The sequence below is a fragment of the Arachis duranensis genome, chromosome 4 (assembly GCF_000817695.3).
Source record: "Arachis duranensis cultivar V14167 chromosome 4, aradu.V14167.gnm2.J7QH, whole genome shotgun sequence".
NCBI lineage: Eukaryota > Viridiplantae > Streptophyta > Magnoliopsida > Fabales > Fabaceae > Arachis > Arachis duranensis.
Window position 1 is genome coordinate 18,312,843 of NC_029775.3, and position 27,687 is coordinate 18,340,529.

General features: G+C 35.9%; 2 protein-coding genes across 7 annotated transcripts in view; one reads left to right on the forward strand and one right to left on the reverse strand.

The window, feature by feature from the left end:
• The window catches only part of LOC107483638 (transcription initiation factor TFIID subunit 13), a 33,491-nt gene extending 6,104 nt beyond the window's left edge, over nucleotides 1-27,387 (reverse strand). The window contains exons 1-2 of one of the 6 annotated variants that reach the window (XM_052260192.1): nucleotides 27,119-27,387; nucleotides 26,638-27,013 (exon numbers count right to left, since the gene is read on the reverse strand). The gene's annotated coding sequence lies outside the window, so the exon portion shown is untranslated. Of the gene's footprint in view, nucleotides 1-1,339; nucleotides 1,828-23,580; nucleotides 23,611-24,044; nucleotides 24,108-25,380; nucleotides 25,405-26,637; nucleotides 27,014-27,118 lie in introns of those variants that run through there. The other 5 variants (XM_052260196.1, XM_052260194.1, XM_052260195.1 and 2 more) reach the window with 5 other exon arrangements.
• On the forward strand, nucleotides 19,485-27,262 carry LOC127746607 (uncharacterized). Its single transcript, XM_052260469.1, has 7 exons — nucleotides 19,485-19,890; nucleotides 19,992-20,041; nucleotides 21,516-21,761; nucleotides 22,120-22,353; nucleotides 22,485-22,697; nucleotides 26,859-27,070; nucleotides 27,112-27,262. Exons 1-7 carry the CDS (start codon nucleotides 19,815-19,817, stop codon nucleotides 27,260-27,262), a joined length of 1,182 nt encoding a protein of 393 aa, XP_052116429.1. The 5' UTR covers nucleotides 19,485-19,814.
• Nucleotides 27,388-27,687: the final 300 nt, after the last annotated feature.

Genomic DNA, 27,687 nt, shown 5'->3' on the forward strand with positions numbered 1-27,687 from the left:
ATTATAAATAAACATCCTAAAATATAACTCATCCCATTTTTTGTCTCATGACAACACTATCATTCAGACAACATAATCATTGAATACAATGCGAAGCTACTTATTCATTGAGATCTCGCATTATACAAACAACTTTCATGACTTAAGTTCACATTTTCAGCAAACAATTGTAACCAATGTTATTTTTTCTTTTCCGATGATATGTACAAATCGCGTATAGTACAAAACTACAAACTAACTGGAAATAGATATGAGCTTAGATGCATGATTATGTAGTGTAGTGAGGTGAATTTTTGTCTCTGTTGTTAACATGAGATTATACAATGCTCCCCCTGTGAATTTGTCTCCAAGAAACATTATAATATTCATGAATTCACAAAATGTTTACTCTAGGGAACCAGAGAGCATACATACTGGACTAGGCAAGTAATGCTTAACTACATTGAATAAATTTGCATGGCCTTGACATGACTTTGACTAATAACACAGACAAATATGCATTGAAATAACCACAATCATAAACACCATTACCAAATTAAATAAAAAATCAACCAAAAATCACCTTGCAAATCAAAAACTCAATCTCTTGAACTCAATAATTACATCCGATATCCAACTAAATAATTGCATCACAGTTATCATAAACTGATTTCAAAGCCTAGAAGCAGAGTGAAATTAAAAACATGAAGCATATAATAAATCAAAAGATCACCAATAGCAAGTTTTTTAATAAGAACAGAAGTTAAGAACAATGAAAAATGAAAAAAGATTCAACAGTTTTCAGCCCAATTTTAATAAAGCTCATCACAATGATTAACAACAACAAAAAGTACTGAAGGAACAGTGAATTGCAAATTTAAAATTTAAAAGTTATCAATTTAAAATATATCATCAAATACAATCAGTGAGCAAAGCCAATCAACCAAGCACTAACTAAGTATTCTGTTCTGATTCTGTGACTAGGAAGCAACAAATTCAGCCACAAATTCAAGTTACAGCAACAAATTTAACAAATCCAAGTAAAGTCCCAATTTACAGTAACATTTAGATTAGCAACAAGGCAAATTCGATTAGCAATTCAGCAACAATCAGTGAGCAAAGCCAATCAACAAAGCACTAACTAAGTATTCTGTTCTGATTCTGTGACTAGGAAGCAACAAATTCAGCCACAACTTCAAGTTACAGCAACAAATTTAACAAATCCAAGTAAAGTCCCAATTTTCAGTAACATTTAGATTAGCAACAAGGAAAATTTGATTAGCAATTCAGCAACATGCAAAAATACAGGGAGAAGGAAAATCTGAAAGAGAGAACAGGGAAGGATGGTGCAGGGACTCACCAACGGTCGACAGCGAGTCGGCGACCACCCCACGGAAGGCGACGAAGCAAGAGACAACCCCACGAGTTGCTTCTGCCGCCGGCAACGAGACAGACGAACCACGAGATGCCAGTGACTGAGACAAGACTCGAGTGAGACTGGGAGGCAGAATCGAGCAGAGACAACGACGGACGACAAGCAGCAACCAACACGCACAGCTCGAGCACTCACTGGCGGAGGGAGGCGCGAGCAGCCGAGCACAGAGGAGAACGGCGAGATGCGAGCACCCAACGTGGAGGATCCGGCGAGAGGCCCGAGAGCACGAAGACAGAAGTTCTTGAATGCGATGGACGGCGGCAGCAGTCTCTCACTCCGACAGACGGCGACAACTATTGGTGGAGGCTAGGGTTTGCTTTCTTTGGTGGAGGCTAGGGCAATTTGCTCTTTGCTGAAGGAAGGAGTTGGAGAAGGGGGAATGGGGATAACGCGTGCTTTCTGCCTTTCAAGGAAGGAAACGACGTCGTTTTCTGTAAACCGGCCGGGTTCCGGTCCGATCCGACCCACCGGTAACCGGCCGGTTCAGCGGTTCTTGAATGGTTTTTGATTTTGCGGTTTTACACACTGAATCGGACCGCTTTCTTTGCCGGTTTTCAGAACATTGATTTTTAACGTATCGATACATATGAATTTATTAACGTACCGTAGCAAATATCACATAATATGCCAATGAGTAATAGCTTAAATGACATAGTCTCCTCATACTCAATTAAGAAGTTGCGGGTTCGAGTCTCCTATCTTTGGTAAAATAAAAAAAAATCACATAATATGCTAAGAACGTAATACGTGGCTTTTTATCTTATATATCAGGGATTTTTTATTTTAATAAATTAAATAAATATAATAATTATCGAAATAAATAATTTAAAAAATATTATTAAATTTATTTTTATGTCTTATCTCATTTACATTATAAACGAGATAATTTTATATGTATTTCGTTTATACGGTAAATGAAATAAGTCAGGTGAATATGACCCGTGTATATCTTGTTTACACTGTAAATAAGATACGTGTATTTGTAAATAAAAAAAAATATATTTTTCTGAAAATAATAAAATATTAACTAAATAATATTTTTTACTGAATGATATTTATTCTATACTTAGAATGCCGGAGATGAACTTAGCAACCGATACTAATCCTTTGTTTCAAAGACAGACGGATCAAAGCAGTGTAAACAAACCTTCGAATTGTATGTAATTTCTTTTTCTTATACCATTTTTTTAATTCTTTTTTTACCATATTCTTCTAATTCTGTATATATTTTTTTTAGAACAAAGAGCCCTTTAATGTTTTATTCAAGAAAAAAAGGTAGAAAAAACAAAAATCTACAACTACGTAAGTTCTAAAAAAAAGCATTTCCAGGTGTATTTGGTTATTATTTGGGCGAATTATTTTCTTATTTGGGTGGATTTCAAGTTGAGTTGGGAAGAAGAATCGGTAAGTGACCCAGCTCAACAACAGATGATCGTTTTTCAACCGCCCTCTGAACTCTTGATGTATTATTTTTGCCTTGTTTAGAGTTTCAATTCAACTATGCATGCCTTCATCTCAGACAACATTAGCAAGTCCTGTGCCGCCATTAGAACCATCCCCCTAACAGAGAGGTGAGGAAAAATATTCGGGTCTATTTAGTTATTATTTGGGTGTATATCATGAAAATTGAGCTGTAGTTGATTTTTTTTTATAATTTGATTAGTTTTCTCTAACCCTGCAGCACTCCACAACTCCAGAAAGTTGATGAAAGCACATCGATGGTGCTACCAGCTCCATCTAAAATGTAAGTTCAGCACAATAGAACATGGTTTTCGATATCATTTGTCTATTCTTATTCTTATAGTACGATATATGTCAACACGCAGTGAACCAGTCCCTGAAGCCACTGCCGCTGCAATTAGGGGTGTCCGCGATGCGTTTTGGTTCGGTTTTTGAGAGAAAAATCATCCGATCCAATCATTTAATTAAACTAATTAAACTACGATTCGGTTTGGTTCGGTTTTTTTATCGAGACCATCCAAACCAAACCAAACCAATTAAAATCGGTTTTGTTTGGTTCGGTTTGTTCGATTTTTTTCAATCAATTCAAAAAATATACTATCATACTATTTCACAAAGTCATAATATTGAAATCGACAAGCACAAATACACAATATCTAACAAAGTCTTGATCCAACAAAATACATCAAAACTTACTATAAATAAATAGCAGAAACAATAAATTAAATTAAAAGAACAAATACATTATTGAGTTATGGTTTTTCACTCTAAAGAATGCACATTGATATAAATGTCTCTTCTGAAACACTCCATGATTTAAATTTTCAAATACATGGCATATTCTTCTCTAATTCATCTTAAATGAGAAAATTTGAAATAGGACAAAAAAAAAGAAGAAGTAGCAACTATCATATCTAGTGCATCTGCGTTTGTCTCCTACATAGTATGATGTCAGAAGTTTACAAACAACATAAATCGCTTTATAAAACAAAGTGCAATGGTCAAGGAAAATATAGTCATTTTGCTTTTATTAATTGTCTTAATTAAGTAGACCTGCGAGAGATAAAAGAGAAGAACAAAAGAACAGCCACTGCATTTTATGTGGCAGTGAATAAAATTTCGGTATTATAAACCACAGTGGTATGATGAGATCACATTCTCTAGTCATCAAGTAAGAATATTGCAATGACATCGTACAACAGACAATGGAGGAACTTTACAGCAGATGGTTGCTGCTGTTAACATTGTAAGGGACTTTAAAATGGCAACTGATATACATAAATAGTTGCAAAGATCTAATATGACATGAAATCACAAAGAAATCAATCCTAAATGGATTACAATAAGCCATGACGTAAGGAACACAATAGATAAAAAACAATAAATAGCAGAAACACAACAAATAAATTAAAAACAGAACAATACTAACAACCAGCAACAATACCAACAATAAAGTAATTCAACAAAAGTAATTTAACAATATCCAGTTTCTCATGACATATACTAAATCATTAGATAAAATGACGGAGGTAATCTAATATTTTAAAACAGCTTCCATTTTCTCATTATTCAAATTTATCTTACTATACTGATTTCAATCTCTTCCTATCAAGATCCAGAACTTCCAACACTTGATAAATCATACTAAATCACTTCAAAAGTAATTTTTTATTTCGTATTATTTTTCCAAAAAAACTAATAATAATAATAAACTAGAAGCAGTTTCACATAAAGTTTTCAGATATTATCAGATAACACATATTTAACAATACCAACAATACAAACCAGAAGTAGTTTCAGTAATTCAACAGAACAGCAATTGGAAATGAACAATAAACAAAACAGCAATTTCAGTCAAATTACATACCTGACTCAGTGGCTCAGGCTCCATCTATGAACAATAAACAGCAACCAGCAACAATACCAACAATAAAATAATTCATCAATACCAAGTTACCAACATTACCTGACAAACAGCAAGTAGCAACAATGCATCAATAAACAGCAATTGGTAAACATTACCTGAATCGATGGCTCGGCCTCCATATTAACTTGAATCGGTGGTTGGGTGGGAGACTGGGAGGTGATGTGTTGAACTGTTGATCGTGGCCAGAACCCAGAAACGCTGCTGGGTGGTGGCGTCTCACAAGCGTGGTGCTATGCTGGCCTGTTGATTCAGTGAGTGGTGGCGGTCAGTGGGTCCTGGCCTGTTGTGCGACGGCTTCGTGTTCGTGGTGCACCAGCGGTGGGGGATCTCTGCTCTGTCCGCGAAGAGGAAGGCTTCGGCGTTGGGAGTTGGGAGGAAGGCTTCGAGGTGGTGGGAGGAACGTGGGCGCCGCCGGCCTCGAGACTCAAGGACGTGGGTGGCTCCATGGCTAGGTGCGCAGAGGGCGAGATTTGGAGAAGAGAGAGCTAGGTTAGGTTTCGATTGGGGGTTAGGGACGCGCAGCAGTAGCACAAGGAATAGTATAGTATAGTATAGTAGCCAAAAACACACGCCCCACACAAGCACGCAACAGTGCAACTCTCCTCTTTCTTCTTTTTCTTTTTCTTTTTCTTTTTCTTTTTTTCATTAACCTGTTTTCCTTTTGTGTACGTAAACAATAGTATAGTATAGCATCGGGATTTAGGAATATAGTTTGGGGATAAAAGCAATAATAGATGCAGCATACAGGTAAGAGGTTCAATAAATAGTTACGAAAGTGGTTATGAAGTTAGGTCTTTGTGGTTACGGAAAAGCTCTGCATACAAGCCATTAGGGCTTGTATGCTTTACAAGTTCATTAAGCAATAAAAGAAAAATACGCGCTGCTCCACATACGTTGTATACACGCGCCATATAAGATCCCGCGTATATCTAACTACCAAATTTAAAAGATTTGTTTCCTTCTTCGTTTTCGTTATTTTGAGATTTAGTTGTTCTTCTTCTCGCACCTCTTCCCTCCTTCTTCTTCTCCATCGTTCTTTTCCTCTCCTTTTCTCACTGGTATATTCTTCGTTTACGTTACTTTCTTCTCTCTCTGCAACTCGAGCTTCGTTTCCTATTTTGATTTGTTGTTTTCTGAAATCAAAGTTTGAACTCGTTTTGAAGATAATGGATCATTCAACCTCAGATTGTCAGCTGAATCCAGGCGAAGTGGATTATGAATTTGAATCTAACGAAGTTCCTGAGGTTTGATTTACATAGGATTAGTATGAATTTTCTTTCAGTAATTTGTATTGCATTGTGTAGTTGAAAAATTGCTGAACATTGACTGTGAAACTAACACTTTAACATGAATCTGTCGACTCAATGTATTATTTTGTGATTAATTATCTGGAATTTATAGCAGACGCTCGGGTGTAGATCATGTCTTTTTTGGGTGTATTTTTGCTAGAAGTGTGGGTGTATCTACACTTTACTGGTTTTTTGTTATTTTAATTGAGTTGTTGTTGTTCAGGTGTATTATATCAGAAATGATTGGGTATGTTTTTAGTTTTTGACATGGTGTATTCTGCAGCCTGTGTATTTACAGTTTATGGCTTTAAAGGTCATTCTGTAGTTAAGTTGTAGCGGTTCGGGTGTATCATGTTAGACATGATTGGGTGTATTTGAAGCATATCTATGGGTGTATTCACAGTTTCTGACATGGTGTATTGTGCAGCCTGTCTCGGTTGTTGATGACGAGTTTGTTCCGAAGGTTGGAATGACCTTTACCATCCTTGAAGATGCTGGAAAATTTTACAGGAACTATGCCAAGGCTGCAGGTTTCTCTACAAGAGTTCGGTGCACAAATAGAAAGGGAAACGAGATTAAGAATCAACTGATTACATGTAGCAGAGAGGGAAAATGGAAATCTAAAATATCTCTGACCGAGAAGACCAATCCGACAGCCGGTCTAAACTGTCCTGCAAGAATTTATATACACACATTGAAGGATTCGGTGCTTGGATCATTTCAAAGGTTGTGCTCGATCATTCACACCCCTGCTGTCCAAGTAAAGCAGAGATGCTCAAACAGCACAGGGAACTAAGCATGTCCATTCGTCGTATGATAGAGAATAACGAAGAGGCTGGTATCAGACCAAGCAAAACCTACCAATCATTTGTTGCGGCTGCCGGGGGTCACCGTGAGTTAAATTTTATCGAAAAGGACGTGAGGAATTACATTACCAGGGAAGTGCGGAATGTTTCCGAACAAGAAGATGCAAAGGAATTCGGGAAATATTTGTTAAGAATGAAAGAGAAGAATCATAATTTCTTTTTTGAGCTTGAACTCGAGGAGGATCAATTGATTAAGTTGGCTTTTTGGGCTGATGCAAGAAGTAGAGCTGCCTTTGAGTATTTCGGAGACGTCATTTCATTTGACACCACCTACAATACAAACAGGTAATAAACTGGCCCTGTTTATGATGCTAAATTAATTTTTTTTACGAATCCGCAGCAGAGGTGTATATTGGCTGTTTCATTGGGTGTATACGAAGCATTTGGTGGGGTGTACCTAATGATTTTGAATTCTGGACCATGGTAATTTGTTTCAGGTATAATTTGGTCTGTGGTTCTTTTGTCGGGGTGAATCACCACGGTCAGTCAACACTTCTCGGATGCTCTTTGATGAAGAACGAAGAGATTGAATCATTCAAATGGTTATTTCAATGCTGGCTTCGTTGCATGGGAGGAAACGCTCCGAAAGGGTTTCTCACCGATCAGTGCGCATCAATGAAAAGGGCTTTAGAGGCCTGTATGCCAACAACAGTTCACCGTTGGTGTATTTGGCACATCATGAAGAAGATTTCAAGCAAACTAAATGGATACAAGGGACATGCCGATATTGAACAAGAAATGAGCCAAGTTGTTTGGAACTCTCATAGCAAAGACTCATTCGATAGGAATTGGAATGATTTTCTGCTGAATTTTGGTCTTGTGGACAACAAGTGGCTTTCAGGGAATGTCTTTTTAAAATCTGCAGCAGAGGTGTAAATTTGCATGTTCCCTCAGGTGTATTTATAGTCTGTGTTTGGATGTATTATGCAGATCTGTACGAAGACCGTCACATATGGGTTCCTATCTATCTGGATCACCACTTCTGGGCAGGGATGAGAAGCACACAAAGGAGCGAGAGCATGCATTCATTTTTTAACAAGTATATTACCCAGAACAGCTCGCTTATTCAATTCGTCAAACAATATGATAATTGCCTCAGAAGTAGGGAGCAAGTAGAGAGAGAATCAGATGCTGCAGATTTTCATACGGTCATACCGTGTGCAACCAAATCCTCCATTGAAGCTCAGTTTCAAGATGTGTACACTCATCAAAAGTTTAGGGAAGTCCAAGCATAATTCAGAGGAAAGGTAAAATGCCAATATACGAATTTCGCTCTAGGCTATTCAGTATACGAAGTCGAAGAACAAGTTTCCAGCTCAATATTCAACAAGTTCGCGGCTACTTACGACTCAGTTGCAGCCGAGGTAAAATGCCAATGCTTATTATTCGAGTCGAGAGGGATACTGTGCCGTCACGCACTAAGCGTGTTAAGCTTCGAACAAGTAAGCCAAGTGTCTCCTAGGTACATACTGGAACGATGGAGCAAGAAGGTAAAGAGGCGACACACACACATCAAGAGCAGCCACGACGAGCCACTAATTGAGCCAAGAAGCAAGAGGTTCGACCAACTTGTTTTCCGTTCGCAAAATATTTGCGAATTTGCATCCGAATCGGAGGAGCTGACTGCAATTCTACACCGTGCGTATGATAATGTCATGGCCGAGATGGAATCATTAAAAGCCAAAAGGAAGGGGACATCTTCTTTATCCCACGAAGACGCCAACTTGGAATCCGTTAACGAGCTTCAAAGCCCGCCAAGGATTCGAACAAGAGGACGTCCAAAAAATAGGCTAGGTTCAAAGCTGGACAAACAGATTGCAAATGCCACAAAGAAGAAGAAGACGAAAGTTTTAAGCGAGGTAAAAGTAATGTTCTTTAAATTTGTGGGGATTGAGTTTACTTTTTTCGTTAATAGTTTAGCTAATGTGTGAGTGTTATATTCAGATAAACCTGTTTGATGATGCATCAGCGGTGCATTCAAATTCTAGTCAATATCAAGGACACGTTATGAATTATCAGTTCAGGCTACCAGCAGCAGGGGATAACTCTTTGGGTGTATAGTTTTAGAGAATATGGGTGTAAAATCACTGTTTCTTTTGGGTGTATTTTTGTTCATTCACAATTTACATATAGCTACATATATAGATACATATAGAACAAAAGCTGTAAAAATTCGCAGGTTATGGGTGTATATTTGATTTGATGTTTTTCTTCATATTTTAGTACATGTAATTCATACAATTTAAATACAGCACAGACAGTTTGGGTGTATATTTTATGCAATCTTGGGTGTATTATTAGACTTGCGTTGGGTGTAACAGTTTATAATTTGCGTTTATATATGCCTTGATTTTTTTCTTCATATTTTACCACCTGTAATATAGTTTTTGAATACAGCACAGACAGTTTAACAGCACAGATAGTTTAACTATGGAAAAAAATATACATGGAATAGAAGTTGTTGATAAATGGCAAATATTTACATCATTTGTTCAATTTACAAACTATCCAACAGTTGGATTACGCAGTTTATATATCATCAGAATTTATCTGACAAAACAGACTCAATAATACAGAGGATGGCTTTGACAGCCTATAGCATTACTCTCTCTAATTGCCCGATCTCTCTCTTTATTCATCTCACTGAATAGTATCCGCAAAGCATACTCCACTCTATAGTGGTCCACCTCCTCCTACAATTAAAAAGTATATTCTGTTTAAACAGCAATATTAATTCAGTAAAGTAATACAGAGTTATATAGTTCTAAAGACAGTTACCTGTGGCCAATTATCCCATTCATACTTCCCCTTTTTAATGTTTTCTGGCTCAATTAACTCCATCCACTTCATAACGTAGATAGCGCAGTCATAGCTGAAAACGAAGAAAATAGATTACAAATCTCATCTACGAAAGTTTAATGTTTAGAGTCACAAATTTATACCTTGATTTTTGGCCTGATATTTTAACATATGATGATTTAATTTCCTTCTCCTTCTCGCCTTTCTGCAGAGGTTCCCCGCCGGCATATGCTCTCAATCTTGAAAATACATATCCCTTAAATACCAAAACAAATCAGTAATACACCCGAATGAATGCACAAGATACACCCAACTGAATGGACAATATACACCCAACACAACTTAAAGTAAAGAAGACAGAGGCAACTTACAGTGAATTTATTAAGCTTCTTTCTCTCTTCGCCGGGAGCTTTTTTGTGTAGCGGGTCAAGAATATGACATCTCCGCTTCGTTGTATCTATCAGTCATAACTACCAATGCCCCGAGTAGCAAACAGGTGCAAAAATATGATGGATTGCCACATTTTCAACAGTGTGTTATTTTATTTGGTATATAAGTAAAGAAGCGTACTAACAAATTTAGCAAATGAAAACTTACATATGGATGCGAAGTTAATTTTTTTCTATCTATGAAGGGAATAAAACTCGGGTAGTTTTCCACCCTGAATTCCTTATTCGTTTTCGGTGATATGAATACCCCGTTTGGGTGATCCGAAAGTGCCATGTTCTGCAAGAATTGCGAAAATAGAAATAAAATACTGGAAATACACCCAAGTGAATACTTTAAATACATCCAAATGACTACACAACTTACACCCACTTGAACGTAAAAAATACACCCAAATCAACACAGAAAATACACCCAAAGTTCATATAAGTAACACTTACCACAATATCAGGGGGGAGACAGTATATTTGTTCTTGAAATCTCTTTTCATTTTTCTGGTTGAGGATGTGACAGATGGCAGATACAATCTAGAAATATATGCCGAAATCAATTTTACATTAATAAACATTGCAGTTGACTTTGGTGTAAAAATATTAATGTTATTCTAATATTACCGCAGATTCTATATCACTTTTTGCCTGGAGGGATGCAAGGTGCATTCTAATCAATATGTATTTATCTTGGGCAATCAGAGTGCACATGTGCTCATACTCGTTAGTATTGCCATCTGCGTCTTCCTTCAGTCTCGTCCCCCAGATGTAGCACTTTTGTTTCATATCATCCGTAATCTGATTTATTCCCTCAGGAGTTTCAAACTTCTCAGAACTTTCTCCCCCAGTCTCCCTTTGAATTTCTGGACTTTCATTTTTTCCCTTCGCCACACTGCTTGCTAATTTTTGGACCAAATTGTCTAATTGTTCCAGCAAATTTGCAGTTTCTGGAGATTTTGTGCTTTCTATCTCCTGCATTGACGCTCCCTCCTGGCTTGAATCAGTCAAGCCAAGGCTGAATGATGGCACTGGATCTGTTTTAGGAACATAGGATGCTGTCCGTGCCATCATCATAAGGGCAGCAACGTCTTCTGCGGCTGGATGACTGCGTCATCATGTATAACGTATTATAAGAATAAGAATATATGGATGATAAGAAAAGATTGATTTTAGTCTGATGAACTTACATTTTAGTTGGAGCTGGGGGAAGCTGGGTGTGGTTTCTTGAAGTTGTTGGGGGGGGTCAGGAGTGCTGCACAGTTACAAAAAATTAATCATGGCGTAAAAAAAACAAATCAGGAACAATATACACCCAAACTGTTACCAACTATACACCCGAACTTTAACCCAATATACACCCAATACTATTTCTTACGTTTCTGTAGTTCCTTCTATATGAGGCAGAGGGGTTGGTTCAAAATCCGACTTAGGTGTTTCTTGAAGTTCCGGCACAGTGGTTGTTTGGGATGGCGGCACAAAAACTTGAATCGGGACTCTAAACAAGAAGAAAAATGAAAGGTTAACAATGCCTTTGAAAATAATAAGGTTATAAGGTTGAAATATTCTTGAAAAACTCACATTGCAAGCGCATCCGACGGTGTCTGTTCCCTCACAACCATCATATTCGAATCAACCGAACTGAACCTAAAATACACCCAAAGAAAGTCAATAAATACACCCGAACAACTCAAAAAGAAGACAGGCTTTGTTTTTTGAGAACTTACATACTTGCAGTTTTTGCTTTTTTTTCTGCCTTTTTTTTCTTGAATAAAATAATAAAGGGCTTTTTTTCTAAAAAAAATACATATAGAATTAGAAGTAGAAGGTAATATAAGAACAAAAGTAACGGTTATTTGAAAGAGAAATTACATGCTCTCTGACGGCTGGTTTACACTACTCTGTTCTGTGCGTCCTTGATAGGAAGGATCATCACTTCCCAAGTTCACAGCTGGTATTCTAAACAGATTTCATGTTATTCAGACAAAATAAGAGACAGGTATTAAATACACCCAAATGAATGAACAAGATACAACAAATTGAATGGACAATATACACCCAAGACAACAAACAAAATATTCCAACTTAATAAACAACATACACCCAACATGATCCACAAAATACACCCAAATGGTTCCACAAAATACACCAAAATCATGATAACAAGATTTTATTAAATAAAGCTTCTTACGTTTTAGAGGAGACATAACGACCTTCTGTCGATCGCAGGTCAGCTTGGTTCTCCCTACGAAACAAGAAACAATTATTAGCAAAGAAAACACACCAAAATCTGAAATAGACAGCCGAGCAAGACATACCCCTCTGCAGCAGATTTATCAACGTTTTCCCTTAGCAATTCATCTAGCTCTTCACTTGATATTTCATATCTCTCACTACATTCATAAATGAAGATTTTAACAAAAATAATTACGATGATAGAGGGTAATATAGCTTACGAGGTACTGTACCCATCAAAGTATTGATCTTCTTCAGGAGGTGAATCCTCCACAATAACTTTTTTCTTTTTTGGTTGTGTTCTGGGTGGAAAAAAAAGAGTACCAATCAGATATAAAAAATTAATTTTATCACAGAATATTATCCAAAGAAGTGCTTACTTTTTTGGTGTTGTTTTTGTCTTTTTCTTTTTCTTTTCCTTCTCCACCGGTGATGATTCTTCGCTCCTATAAGTTAATAATAGACACTTTAGTTAATACATGAAATCTGTATAATCAAGCCAAAAGAAAGGAGTAATAATTTCAGGACATTACTCATCACTTGATTCAGATTCAGATTCTGAATCAGAATCTGACTCCTCTTGACTCTTCTTTCTTTTTCTGGAGTCCATTCTGGAAGGCAAAAAATCATTATTTAGAACATTCTAAAAATACACCCAAATGAATGCACAAGATACACCCAACTGAATATACAATATACACCCAACGCAGCAAACGAAACACACCCAGCTTAATAAACTACATACACCCAACGTGATCAACAAAATACACCCAACTCGAAAAAGAAATTACACCCAAGTACGGTACTTACTTTTTCCCTTTTTTGCTGGGGTGTTTTCTTCCTGAATCCTCTGAGTCTTCTTGAGTCTCAGACACAGAGGTAGAAGTGTCACCGTCAGTAGTTTCTGTCTCTGAAGACGATGTTGAACTTGCCTTCTTTTTTTGTTTTTTTTTATTTCTTGTTTTTTTTGTTTTTTTTTTCATTTTTTCATTTTTTCTCTTGTCTCCGCCATCTTCACAATCCCTTGAAACATTAGATATTTTAGTTAGCAGCATTTAGGTAAATAAAATACATCCAACATATTATGTTTACTTACCAAAATTTCCTCTCTTTCTGCAGTCATTCTTTCCACCAATTCCTCCTTACTCCAGTTGGCAATCCCGGGCTTTGGTAGTCTTTCAGCCCTCTTCTTGCCTTTGTTTTTTGAAAGATGAAAGTAAATTATCATCAGGGCAAACAGGCAGCCATCAATTACCTTCTTCTTTTTCTCCTTGTAGTCTGTGATGCCCTTGACCATGAAGGTCAAAACATGCCCCCCCCCCCAGTTTCGCTCCGATATGCCGTCCATCTTAAAAATTGGGGCCAGGTGCACAGGGGATATTTTGTTTATCGTCGTTGGCAAAAGGAACGCCATCTGAATATAGAGGATGAAAATCCTCTTGAACATCAGGCGTTCCTCTTCGTTGCCAACGCCGATTTCCATCATCTCATCGGTAAGACTTTTGAGGGTCTTACCCTGGAATCTTCTAAAAATTATTTTGTCATCATCAGAAAGTTTCTTATACTCAACTTTCTCAGGAAATAGATCTCCTAAAAAAAGGAAGACAACAAAGTATCAAAGTCGGTTCAAATACAACCAAGCATCAACTTAATATACACCCAAGCAACAACTTAATATACACCTATAATTTTGAGCTAATTACCTGTTGCATTGATGCCAAGCGCATGACCTATCTTTCTTGGGGTTATTTTGAAAGAACCATATCCTGTTTCCAGTCTGTTCTCCCCAAGTTTGAAGTTGTTTGCCAGCTCCCTTAACAGTTGGTGATCCACCCTTAGTGGTGGGATGTGCATCAACCCACCAAATCCAAGATCCCTCACAATCGCCTTCTTCTCCTCACTCATGTTTCTGAATTTATCACTTAGGAGATGTGTGGCACACTTAAGGTCTTTTGTTTGGTTTCTTGCTGCCATTTTCTCTGAAACAAAAAATACACCCAAAGATATCAGTAAGATACACCCATATATATGAATATACCCCCAAAAATCATTACCAGAAGATCTAGAACAACAAGAATAACAGGAGAACTTAGAATAACAACGTAGAAGAACAGTGTAACAAAGAAGCAAGAATAACAGTAAACCCTAGAACAACGACGTAGAAGAAAAGTAACACCTAGTTCGTAATGAACTTACCTTGAGTATTGTTGCTTTGTTTTCTCTTCAGATTGTTGATGGAGAGTTTGATGGTGTTTTGATGGAGGTTTTGAAGGTTAGCGACGACTTTGTATGTTTTGAACTTCGATTTTCGCTCGAAAATGGAAGGGTTTCCTTGTTTTCGAATCGCCTTGGGAAGTGGAAGAAGTGGAAGAAGTGGAAGAGTCTACCATAACGCGTAGCATACGTAACCGTTTGAGTGTTGAGCGCGTGAATGTGACGCTCCATGTAATCTCTCTTCATGCGCGTGAGTTGTATTTGGGCTGGGCCAACTTGTAAGCTTGTAAGCTTGTATGTGTAGCAGGCCTGTTTATTTTATGATGATTTTACTGATTCTAGTTCAAACACTTCACAACCATTTGTTGGTTAGGCTGAATTGGGAGACGGTTGGCATAAAACTCATTAAATTGTAACGAACCTTTCCTTAAGCCTTAACCACAACAGGCCTGCTACACATACAAGCTTACAAGGTTACAAGTTGGCCCAGCCCAAATACAACTCACGCGCATGAAGAGAGATTACATGGAGCGTCACATTCACGCGCTCAACACTCAAACGGTTACGTATGCTACGCGTTATGGCAGACTCTTCCACTTCTTCCACTTCTTCCACTTCCCAAGGCGATTCGAAAACAAGGAAACCCTTCCATTTTCGAGCGAAAATCGAAGTTCAAAACATACAAGTTGTCGCTAACCTTCGAAACCTCCATCAAAACACTATCAAACTCTCCATCAACAATCTGAAGAGAAAACAAAGCAACAATACTCAAGGTAAGTTCATTATGAACTAGGTTTTACTTTTCTTCTACGTCGTTGTTCTAGGGTTTACTGTTATTCTTGCTTCTTTGTTACACTGTTCTTCTACGTTATTGTTCTAAGTTCTCCTGTTATTCTTGTTGTTCTAGATCTTCTGGTAATGATTTTTGGGGGTATATTCCGTATATTGGGGGGTGTATACTGCTTGACATTGTAATGTTGCTTGATATTGAAGCATGTTTGAGTGATATCTGACTGATATATATATGGATGTATCTGAATCATATCTATGGGTGTATCTTACTGTTATTAATGGGTATATCTGACTCATATATATGGGTGTATCTTACTGTTATCAATGGGTTTATTAAGTGAGAAATTCAGAAACATGAGTGAGGAGAAGAAAACGATTGTGAGGGATTTGGGATTTGGTGGCTTGATGCACATCCCACCACTAAGGGTGCATCACCAACTGTTAAGGGAGCTGGCAAACAACTTCAAACTTGGGGAGAACAGACTGGAAACAGGATATGGTTCTTTCAAAATAACCCCAAAAAAGATAGGTCATGCGCTTGGCATCAATGCAACAGGTAATTAGCTCAAAATTATAGGTGTATATTAAGTTGTTGCTTGGGTGTATATTAAGTTGATGCTTGGTTGTATTTGAACCGACTTTGATACTTTGTTGTCTTCCTTTTTGTAGGAGATCTATTTCCTGAGAAAGTTGAGTATAAGAAACTTTCTGATGATGTCAAAATAATTTTTAGAAGATTCCAGGGTAAGACCCTCAAAAGTCTTACCGATGAGATGATGGAAATCGGCGTTGGCAACGAAGAGGAACGCCTGATGTTCAAGAGGATTTTCATTCTCTATATTCAGATGGCGTTCCTTTTGCCAACGACGATAAACAAAATATCCTTTGTGCACCTCGCCCCAATTTTTAAGATGGACAGCATATCGGAGCGAAACTGGGGGGGCATGTTTTGACCTTCATGATCAAGGGCATCACAGACTACAAGGAGAAAAAAAAAAGGCAATTGATGGCTGCCTGTTTGCCCTGATGATAATTTACTTTCATCTTTCAAAAAACAAAGGCAAGAAGAGGGCTGAAAGACCACCAAAGCCCTGGATTGGCAACTGGAGTAAGGAGGAGTTGGTGGAAAGAATGACTGCAGAAAGAGAGGAAATTTTGGTAAGTAAACATAATATGTTGGATGTATTTTATTTACCTGAATGCTGCTAACTAAAATATCTAATGTTTCAGGGGATTGTGAAGATGGCGGAGACAAGAGAAAAAAGGGAAAAAAAGAAAAAAAAAGAAAAAAAACAAGAAATCAAAAAAACAAAAAAAAGGACGGCGAGTTCAACATCGTCTTCGGAGACAGAAACTACTGACAGGAACACTTCTACCTCTGAGTCTGAGACTCAAGAAGACTCAGAGGATTCAGGAAGAAAACACCCCAACAAAAGGGAAAAAAGTAAGTACCGTACTTGGGTGTAATTTCTTTTTCGAGTTGGGTGTATTTTGTTGATCACGTTGGGTGTATGTAGTTTATTAAGCTGGGTGTGTTTCGTTTGCTGCGTTGGGTGTATCTTGTGCATTCATTTGGGTGTATTTTTAGAATGTTCTAAATAAGCAACAAGAGATCGGATTCAGAGTAGGATATATAAGATATGCTTGTTTTATTTGTAATAAGAGTCACTTGTATAAACACACAGCAGCAACAAGAAAGTGTAACTATTCTAAAATAGAAAAGAAAAGGAAAGAAAACATCATCCCTTATTATATTAACAATTGGACCCTAATAATATCAACAAACCATAGCAATGATATGATGAGTAAAAGAAACAGTTACTAATTACCTTGGTAAGAGCATTTCTTGAGCATCTTTTCAAGGATCTTGAGCCATGTTGGATCATCATCAACAACTAGAACTCTCATGTAAAGACTATTTTCGGATGTCGTCATCTTCTTCTTGTATGTTTTTTACTTTGCAAATGTACAATAACAAAAATAATTCAAAACCTTTAACAAAAAAAATCCAAAACATAAAAAAAATTGAAACTTACGAAATAGAAACATTCAGAATATATAAAAAAGAAACATGTAAAATAATAGAAGCAGACACATCTGAAACCTCAAAAAATGAAAAATCCACAGCTTAAGGGAGTAAGATTACAAACATATTCAGTGCATTATAGAATGAAGTTTAAGTTAGAAATATTCCTGTTGAAGCAACAACACTCACAGGCTTTCCTTAGACAAATTTTGTTCTTTAGTAGGTGATACAAGTTGAAATCTTTACTGACTAGTCAAGATTTTAATTTATCCACAAAATAATTCATGACTTTCAACGAGTCAAATAAATGGCTCTACTTATTATTCCATGAACACACACAACAGAGCAAAATTCCTAAATTGCAAAATCAGAATCCTACTTATGGGATACACAATCATTAGAAATTTGGAATTACCCATATATTGGATTGGAACACCCTCTTCTCCCTTTCCTCAAATATTTAATATCAAATCAAATAACAAGAAAAGCAATTCTTCAATGCCATTGAGATGGAATTTACTTGAAAAAACACAGCTTCTCCATGATTGCATTTATTGCAGCGAGCCGCCTTGGTGCGTCAAAGAGTTGGGACTGCAGCCAGTAAAACAATTTCAAAATTCAAACACCATACACTTGTGGATTCACATATAACACCAACAAAAATTCCAAAAACAGTGAATAACATACTTGATCCTCTAAAATTCAAACACCATATACATGAAATTGGACAAATCAGAAATTTGGAGAGGGAGATTGAACCATTGAGTGACTGTACCTGATTCAAATTCAAAAACAATCCGCTTGCGTTGCTCTCTCGGGAGGCCTGCAGCAGCGACCAAATAGAACAGACTGGCAGCAAGAGGAGATTGACGTGGAAGGACAGGAAGTGCTGGCTCAGAAGGCCTACAGTGGTGAAAACTCAGACGCGTGTAGCGCGAGGCGTGCTGCATCAATGGCTGTACCTAGCGGCGACGGGAGCTCGCGAACTCTAGACGGTGCTCCGGCAAGGCGGGGATGCGTCACAGCTGCGATGGAGGACGTGCGGCGGCGACACGACGAGTGGGAGCTTGACTGCACGCGAGGAAGGGTGGTCGAAGGGATGCGATGACGGTGAAGCAGACGCGTGATACTGACTGTCTTTCCTGCGCGACCGGTGGATGAGGGGGCGGCAACGGATGCAAGGAGACTAGGGTGGAGAGAGGGCGGCGTGGGGCTTGGGAGAGAGATTAGGGTTTCTGAGTGAAAATAAAAATGAAAGGATATATTTTGATTAAATCTTAATTATTCAAATTTTATTTTTTTAAATATAAAAAAAATTAATTATTGTTGTGAAAGGTTGGCATATAGTTTCTTGGTAACGAATACTTTTCCTATTATCAACTATCTGATCTAACGCATTTAATTCTTTGAGCAAGGTCCAGGATATTTGCTCATCAATTAATAAAAAAAAATTATACCAAATGTTATCCCATCAATCCATCATCATTCCCCTTTATTAGATAAGGGTCAACTTTTGCATAAATTAAAATAAGAATCAAGTTGATTTTGTTCTGAAAAGAATATATACAAGTTACTTTTATTTTTTTTGAAAAATTAAACATTTTAATTTAATTTCTAAAAAATATGAGTTATATTACGTATATATTAAAATTAATTATCAAAATCAATCATTAGTATAAAATATATATTAAAATATAAATATATATTAAAAATAAATTAAATTATATATATTTATACATAAATATTTTAATAATTAATTTAATAACTGATTTTAATATATAAATAATATTTTTAAAAAAAATCTACATGTGAGTTAAGTTATTAGATTAACTTTTAAGTGTTTGTTAAGGTACGATAATAAATTTATACGTACCGATACGTTTAAAATATGGACAAATAGTAATAACTCACGTAGAATAGTTTCCAATAATTTAAACAACAAAACAAAAACATATAAAAAAAACAAAAAATCAAAATTATTCTTTCATTTTCTCCGATTCCCCCTAATCATTTGTGCTCCTGAAGCAAAACAAAACATAAAAAAAAAAACAAAAAATCAATCGTTCTTCATCTTCTCCAATTCTCCTAATCATTCATGCCTCCTCTAAAGTCCCAAACCAAGACATCAAAACCCTAGTCCTAGCTTCTTTGCCGCCGGCATCCCCAGGCTCAGCGCTTCCGCTTCTTCCTCTTCCCTCTGTCCGGAACCTAGGTAGCTCAGCACGTCGTCCCCATCCTCGTTGGCTTCTCTGTCCATGGCCAGGGAAAAAGTTAATATCTTCCCCTCCTTCCCTGTTTTCCTAGTTCCCAAAATTTAAAATCTACTTTGCGACTTGAGCTGGAGTTTGCAGTTATTTATGTTCTTCTCTCGCTTTTGCAGTGCGGAATCGAAGTCCAATACCAAGTTAGATAAAAAAGTTCAATTTTACTCTAGTAAGTTTCGAATCAATTTTTCTGTTTCTTTCAACTATTGAATTATTACATACCAAAACTGTATATATTTTAACTGCATTCAATCCTTGGTGTTACTGCAGAGGTGAAAGATGCTGTGGCTTGCTTGAGTGCTCAAAAGTCTATTACTAAGGTAATGATCTTATTTCAAACGGCATTGTTCTTAAGATCGATTATGAAAATACTTCATTGTGCTTGTAATATGTTTAATGGCTAGTTAGATGTACTTTGCACTGTTATTATGTTCATTTTGCATTCTTGCAAGAGAAGAAGATATTAGTCTGCAAATACAATTATAAGTATGCCTTGGTCTGTTTCAGAAACCTGAATTCATTTAACATTTTGCCAATGTGAAATATTGCAATTGATCACATGATATTTAAGCAGAAGTCTAACTCAAATTGATGCATAAATCAATAAGACCCCTTTGCTGGGTTTATTGCAGACAACAACAATAGAAAAAAATTAGTTTGCTTTCATGCTATCCTAATTAAATGTATCTTAAATAGAACAAGATAAAAATCCAAGGTAGAATCCTTGATTTTGAATGGTTCCCAAGTTGCAATTGTTAATGTTATCTTGAAGTTGACAAATCATGGGTTGTACCCTCATCACTAGAAGTGCCTTCATTGACCCTTCTACTTGTATCCCTCTTCTTGCCCCACTCATGCAGCCTGAGGTGTAGTTCTGCAGCTGCAATCAAGAAGTGAATGCACTATTTTGTCAAATTAACCTTTCTATTAAAATCATCCTTACAAACAGCACCTACAAGCATTTTTTGATATCTTAAACAGCAAACACATAATCTGAACTAATGTAATAATACCAGTGCCTGCTTGGTCATGTACCATCTAATTTACATAAATATTTCATATCAAATTTAGAAGCCTATTGCTGTATTGCCACTTGTTACTACAAAAAAAACCAAATTATGCAGCAGCATAACACAAATTGTAGTTTTCTTTTGTCATGCATAGACCAATTGCTAAGCATACGATATATCAGAAATTCAGAAATTATTCAATCCAATATACATATGGCTTGGAATTTTTGGCAAAATTGACTAGATTTTATTTTATGTTATTTGCCATCAAGGCCTATTTAAGAAGCACACACGATTTTTTATTTTTACTCTTTTTCATGGATAGACAAGATTAAATATCAAACTGCATTCATTTCATATTTTCTAAAGCACTCTCAAAATCCCAGAGATGTACGTAGGATGATGTGCTCTAATTGCAGTCCTTGTCAAGATTTATGGTCACCTAGGTCTTTTGAAAAGTGCTTCCCTTATCTAATAGAGAGATTAAGAATTTGATATCATCACCTTGAATGTGATCAACTCACTCCAATAGTCCAATGGGCAAAGCCGCAAAGGGATCATTCTTGCATAAACTTTTAATCCGGTAAAGCAGCTACGCAAGATAGATCACAAAGTTCAAATCACCAGTAAAATTCGACACACAATCCAACTTGCTACCTCACCATAGACATAGTTTATGATTTTCATCTTGAGTCTTGCTTCCTTGACTTCCCCTTTGTATAGTACACTCATGTTCTGCTGCATTCCTAATTTATCATTCATCGTATGTACTTTATCTTAACAGGCTCATTTTCTTGGACTAAAACGGAATCTCATTCCTCAAGCAACTCCGATTTCTTTTGTGGAGCTGATTTTAACTATCATAAAATTTCTCTCAGGTAATGATCGCACAAAGGGGTTACCTCTTCCTTTTGCTGGTTTGTCTTTTTATTTCTCTTTTGTTGTCATGCTATTTTACTTTTATTTCTTTCTCTTTTGTCTTCCTTTTTGGCTCAATGCAATGAAAAACAATGAAGTGTTAGCTGAAGAGGTTAGTTGGTTCTATCAATAGTAACTCCTTTTTTTTAAATGTTTATTTTATGTCTTGCATGTGCAGTTTTCTGCTGTTCTCCTATTCTTATGTTTAACAAAATGAAAAATTTGCAAACTGCATTCTTTTACCTCGACTGAACAAGAGAAGATGTTTGGTATATTCTTACATGCTCATTTTCTCATTGGTTGTTTCCCTGTATCTTATGTTAAAGCAAGGCAGAAGAAAATTGTTTCTCTATGGCATAATATTTTATTGATTTTACATAATATTTTTATTATAAAGGGAGTACTTTGTCCTATTGTAATTCTTATTGATTACAGTTGTCGTACTGTGTTACTGTAAACTTTGTACCTAGGGGGCTGTTGGATTAGCAATATGGGTTCCCTCTGTGACAAACCGGAAGAAGGAAATTGACAACAAATCTGATACAAGAAACTCACCTAAAGGATATTCTCCAGTTTCACCTGCTGATGAAAATGAAGATAACTGGAGACAGGCAAATGCTGCTGATGGTTTAGAACTCTCTGTTGTTAGTGATGCTGCTGATCATGAAGCAATTGACAAGAAACTTCATCTCAAAAATCTTAAGGTTGATAAAAGCTTTTAATCAATAAAAATAATCCTTCTCTTGTTAACTATCCAGCAGAATGCTGACATGTGATCCTTTTTTTTTGTCCATCAACTTTATGCCTTCATTAATGTCATTATTGCTCTTTTCAGGTTTCTCAGGCCATGTCTGACAGCTATCTGAAGGTTTCATCATCTGCAACCCTGAAAGATGCAATCCAATGCATTCATGATGGCTACCAGAACTGTGTGCTAGTGGTCAATCAAGAAGGTTTTCTGGAAGGAATACTGACATATGGTGACATCAGAAGGTGTCTTCCCGAGAAGTCTAGTGACACTTCTATGAGGGATTCAGGATTTGTGGATGTATGTAAAAAGTGCTTCTGCTCTTTATATATTTAAAAATCATTCTACAAATTATTCTGGGATTAGTATATTTTCCCCCTGTTCTTTCCTTTTACAATACATGATAATAGAAAATAAGTGAGGGTTCCAATTTCAGAATAAAATCATAACACAAATGGTTTCTATGTTTTGGTTCGGTAGGGATACAATTGCTAAGATGAGATATTAAAGCTTTGATGAATGGGTTTTAAATGTAGTGATGAACAAATACATTAGTGAAATTCATGCCTGGATCTTCCTGTTATGCTACTGTGATAAAAATGTCAATTGATTTATTCTTGAAAAATCCCAGTTATACTGTCTACAATGGTGACAAGTTAAGCTGAGATTCTTTTGCATAATTTAACAAAGTGCATCTTGTAAACTAACTATAAGAAAGAAGCAAATGAATATCGAATGCAATGGGATTTGAAAAGCATATTCTTGTGTCGGTTAATAATCAATCTGTTACTCACCTAACCATTTAACATGTATGATTATAAGGCTTCTTTCAACTACTAAGAAAGGAGAAAAAGAAAAAAATTTCTAATTTGGAATTGTCAAACACAGCTTGAATTATATCATCACTAATATTCCCATAATTACAGTGTAGCAAAAAGTTTTGGATCCCATTCTTTGTGAAATTCATGTATCTATCTATATCTTCACTTTAAAAGATGTTTACTTTATCTGCTCTTCTCTCTCCCCACTTCACTATATGCTCTCCTCTTCCTCTTTCTCTTGACCTACAATGGTTTCACAGTGTTCTGGATTCATGTCCCTCTCTTGTTTCCCTTCCAACACACCACACCAAGCAGTGTCTGCGACATTTTTCCATCAATAACTGCTCGTTCAGACAGATCACCTTTCAAAACGCAAGTCCCCCTCCCTTAGCCTGAATACAAAAGGTAAGGAAGATAAGAAATAGGCATTGTAAATCATCAACTATAGTAAAGAATTCACTGATGCACTAGACGTGTCTATGATTTTAAGCATTTAATATATTCAAGAATGCAATAAAAAAAAGTCAAATACAATTGGAGGTAAAAATAATAAGTCTTAAAGAAAACCTTCTATTTGAAGCCGGTATGACCAAGCCACAGCTATTTTAAAGGGGTGTATTAGTAAAAGTGGTGATATAGTACATATTTAAAAAAGAAAAAATTAAATGCTGATGTGGAAAATAAATTCTACGTAGCTTGTTATTACTTGTTATCTATAAAATTGATATATATGCAAAATAAAAAAAATAATTAACAGTCTACTCTCATGGTTTCCAAAATATCAGAATATCTATAAAAGTGCAATTTTAATGTACATAATACTAACCTGCTGATAAGAAAGCGGGTGTGTATCACTGCTCCACTCAAAAGAAATAATCAGGAATAATAAAGTGTAAATCTTGCACCTGAGATGAACATTGAAAAAGAAAAACAAATTAGCATACAATGAAAAACTTGAAGGAATGAACAACTGATCTATTATAAAAAATTATCAATTACGTTACCTAGCTTGTTCTAGGGAATGAACTAGCGTCTCTATCCCCACTTTACCCAAATCTAGAAGCATTCAATTTATTTTACATTAACATAGTGTTGGATTAACAACTAAATAAACAATGATATTGATGGAATCATCAAAGAAACAACACCTTTAAGAAGATAGATAATGAGATATATAGAAAGATACATATTTGAATCGTTCATGCAACAGATGAATTTGAGAAACATAAGACATAGCATACTAAGATATCTAGGACCTAATAGGTAAACTATAAATTTAACCATGACAACCAATCCTTTAATTTCATTGTTATAAATTATCTTTGCAATTAAAGAGGAAAATTCGGCCTGTGCATCTGTTTTTCACCAACTTGAAAAAGGGAGATATCCATACAAGTTCTCAGTGAGCATGAAACAATAATCACATGTATCCTAGGAATTACATCAAATAAATAAGTTTGTTTTGACTTTAATGGAGTGACTTTGTTACCTTGATTTCTAACTGAATAAATTAAATTTTTGTCAAAAAAAGAGAAAGAATGCAATATAAAAGAAACCTTAATTTAAAACAAAGTATATTCATCTCCAAGGAAATTTTATTTCTATCATTGTGGTTCATACAGGACAGTTTCATCAATCAGTTAATATCTTATCTGATTCATATAAGAATTTATTGAGCTGACAACAAGCAAAACCTGTGTTTATAAAATGACCGGGTCATATCCCAATGACAGCCAAGAAATCAGATATCAAAGTATTAAAAAAAAAATAGGACCTGATTGAACAGATGCGCTTACAGTGTAGTTCAAAAAAATATGCACTTTGGAATACTTTTCAATAGAATTGCTAAAATAAGAACACAGACAATAATTAACAACTGATAAATGCTAAAAAATAAACAAGTTAACTGCACGGCACCCAAATTTCTTAATTCAGCCAATAAACTTGAAAACTATCGCTTCTTACCTTCGAATCAAGGCTTCAAACCTTCACTATCGAAATTGAAGGTGATAGAATATAATCAAAATTGAACATTCTATGTGACATTTTCAGCTTCAAAACCATAGAATCAAAATCTCAAACATGTAATCTACATAAACCAGGCACGATAAAGGAACAAAAAAAAAACAATCACATTTGGAATCAGAACAAATCACACACACCTGAACCCCAATTGAGTTTGAATCACAAACCAAAGATCCGAATGATTGGGATTTCTTCAATTATTGTCTATGTTCTCATTTTTTAGCATTTCATGGTGATTTTAAGCCTGATAATCTGCTTATTCGCAATGTTAGGTAAAATTAAGCTTCTCATTCATTACCATTAATTGGGTCGCTTGCACCTTATTACTTGCAGAATGTCATTGTAAAGCTGGTTTCTCGTTCTTAATTAATGATTATGATGACATGACTAAGTACATAGTCTTGTTATTATATACTTCTATATCTAAGGAGGACTTTGGGTGTAGAATTGCCCTTTATCTCTGGCAAAGCATCAACTTATGTAGTATAAATAAAACAACAATCAACTCTTTTCCTACTAAGTGGGCGAGTTATACAAACAAATAAATGACATTTTATTAGAACTATGTATATAGATAAATATTTTTAATCTATATTTTTTTTATATGGATTCAGCAGTAGTTTTGTTTTAGTGTACCCGATGGAGTTCATGACTTTACATACTTTTCTTTTTACGCATGGCCAAACCACCTAAGATGTTTTTCCATTCTAATTTTATATTGTCTAGTGTAACACTTTTCCAGTGTTATATTCTGTTTTATGGCAGTGTTGAAGTTATTGTTACTGCGATTTTCCGTCTCAAAAAACCACAAGTCCTACAAATATATAGTAAAATTAAAACTACCACTTAGATAAAACAACCTTGTTATGTTTACCACTGAAGATCCAGACCATGATGTTTTTACTTTTTAGATATTGATTGAGATAAAATCGACATGCAAATGCAAGCAAATATGAGCTGAGAGAGTTTCTTGTTGTTTAGTGTTTATATTATGCATGTTCCAACTAAGTACTTTGTAAATGCTTTGCTTTTGTAGACAGTGCTCATTTCTGGTTTTGCTACTTTTCAATAGAATTGCTAAAATGAGAACATAGACAATAAATAACAACTGATAAATGCTAAAAAAGAAACAAGTTACCAGCACGGCGCCCAATTTTCTCAATCCAGCCAATAAACTTGAAAACTATCTCTTCTTACCTTCAAATCAAGGCTTCAAACCTTCACTATCGAAATTGAAGGTGATAGAATATAATCAAAATTGAACATTCTATAGCGACATTTTCAGCTTCAAAACCATAGAATCAAAATCTCAAACATGTAATCTACATAAACCAGCACGACAAAGGAACAAAAAAAAAACAATCACATTTGGAATCAGAACAAATCACACACACCTGAACCCCAATTGAGTTTGAATCACAAACCAAAGATCCAAATGACTGGGATTTCTTCAATCCCAACCCAGCCATGTGCATGTTCCGTTGTGTGGTCTGAGAGTTCAATCCCAAATGTGAAAAAGAGAGACACTTGGGTCAAGGGATGGTGAAAGACGTCATTTTGAACAAACCCCACAAATCAAAAACCGATTTTTTTAGCTGCTGAGCTCAAATCACAGTGTGATCTAGCGAAGTGGGTGAGCGAGAATATAAGGATTCTTTGTGGCGATGAGGTCGAAGAAGGAATGGAGAATGGTGTGCGAGGAAATGGAGAAAAACTTGCAATGAATGATGGAAACTACGAAGGAGGAACACTGGTTTTAACAGTGTGTGGCTTTGGTTTCGATGATTCCAATGAAAAGGGAAGAAAACATCAGCGTCACGGTTTCAAGTTTCAACTAACTTGGAACAATAAAATCCTACCTTTGTTAGAACTCACCAAATCATGAAGCAGCTTCTGATTGCGCGAAGGAGGCTGACGGCGACACTCGAAGCAAGAAGACGACAAGCCCCAGGACCTGCTGCTTCTGTCGCCAGCGACGAAGAGCGCAACGAAGGCGCGCGACTATGTGCAAGACGATGACGAGACAGAGAGCGACGGCGACGCCACGGTGAGAGAGATGAGAGAGACCGAGCTCCAGGAAAAGAGAGATAGTGATACGAAGAGGAGAGAAGAACTTGAGAAGATGAAGAGGGTTTTTGAAATCAGATTTCATAAATAATTTTTTTTTGTTTTTTTGTTTTTTAGATATATTTTTGTTTTGTTTTATCGTTTAATTTTAAATTTTGATTAGTTTAAAAGGGTATTTTTGTCTAATCAAATAAAAGAAGGATGTTTAAGATTTTTTATAAAATTAAATAAAAAATATATTTTTATTTTTATTTAATTAAAGGGGTGTATTAGTAAAAGTGGTGATATAATATATATTTAAAAAAAATAAATGCTGATGTGAAAAATAAATTTCACGTAACTTATTACTATTTGTCTATTTTTTTAACGTATCGATA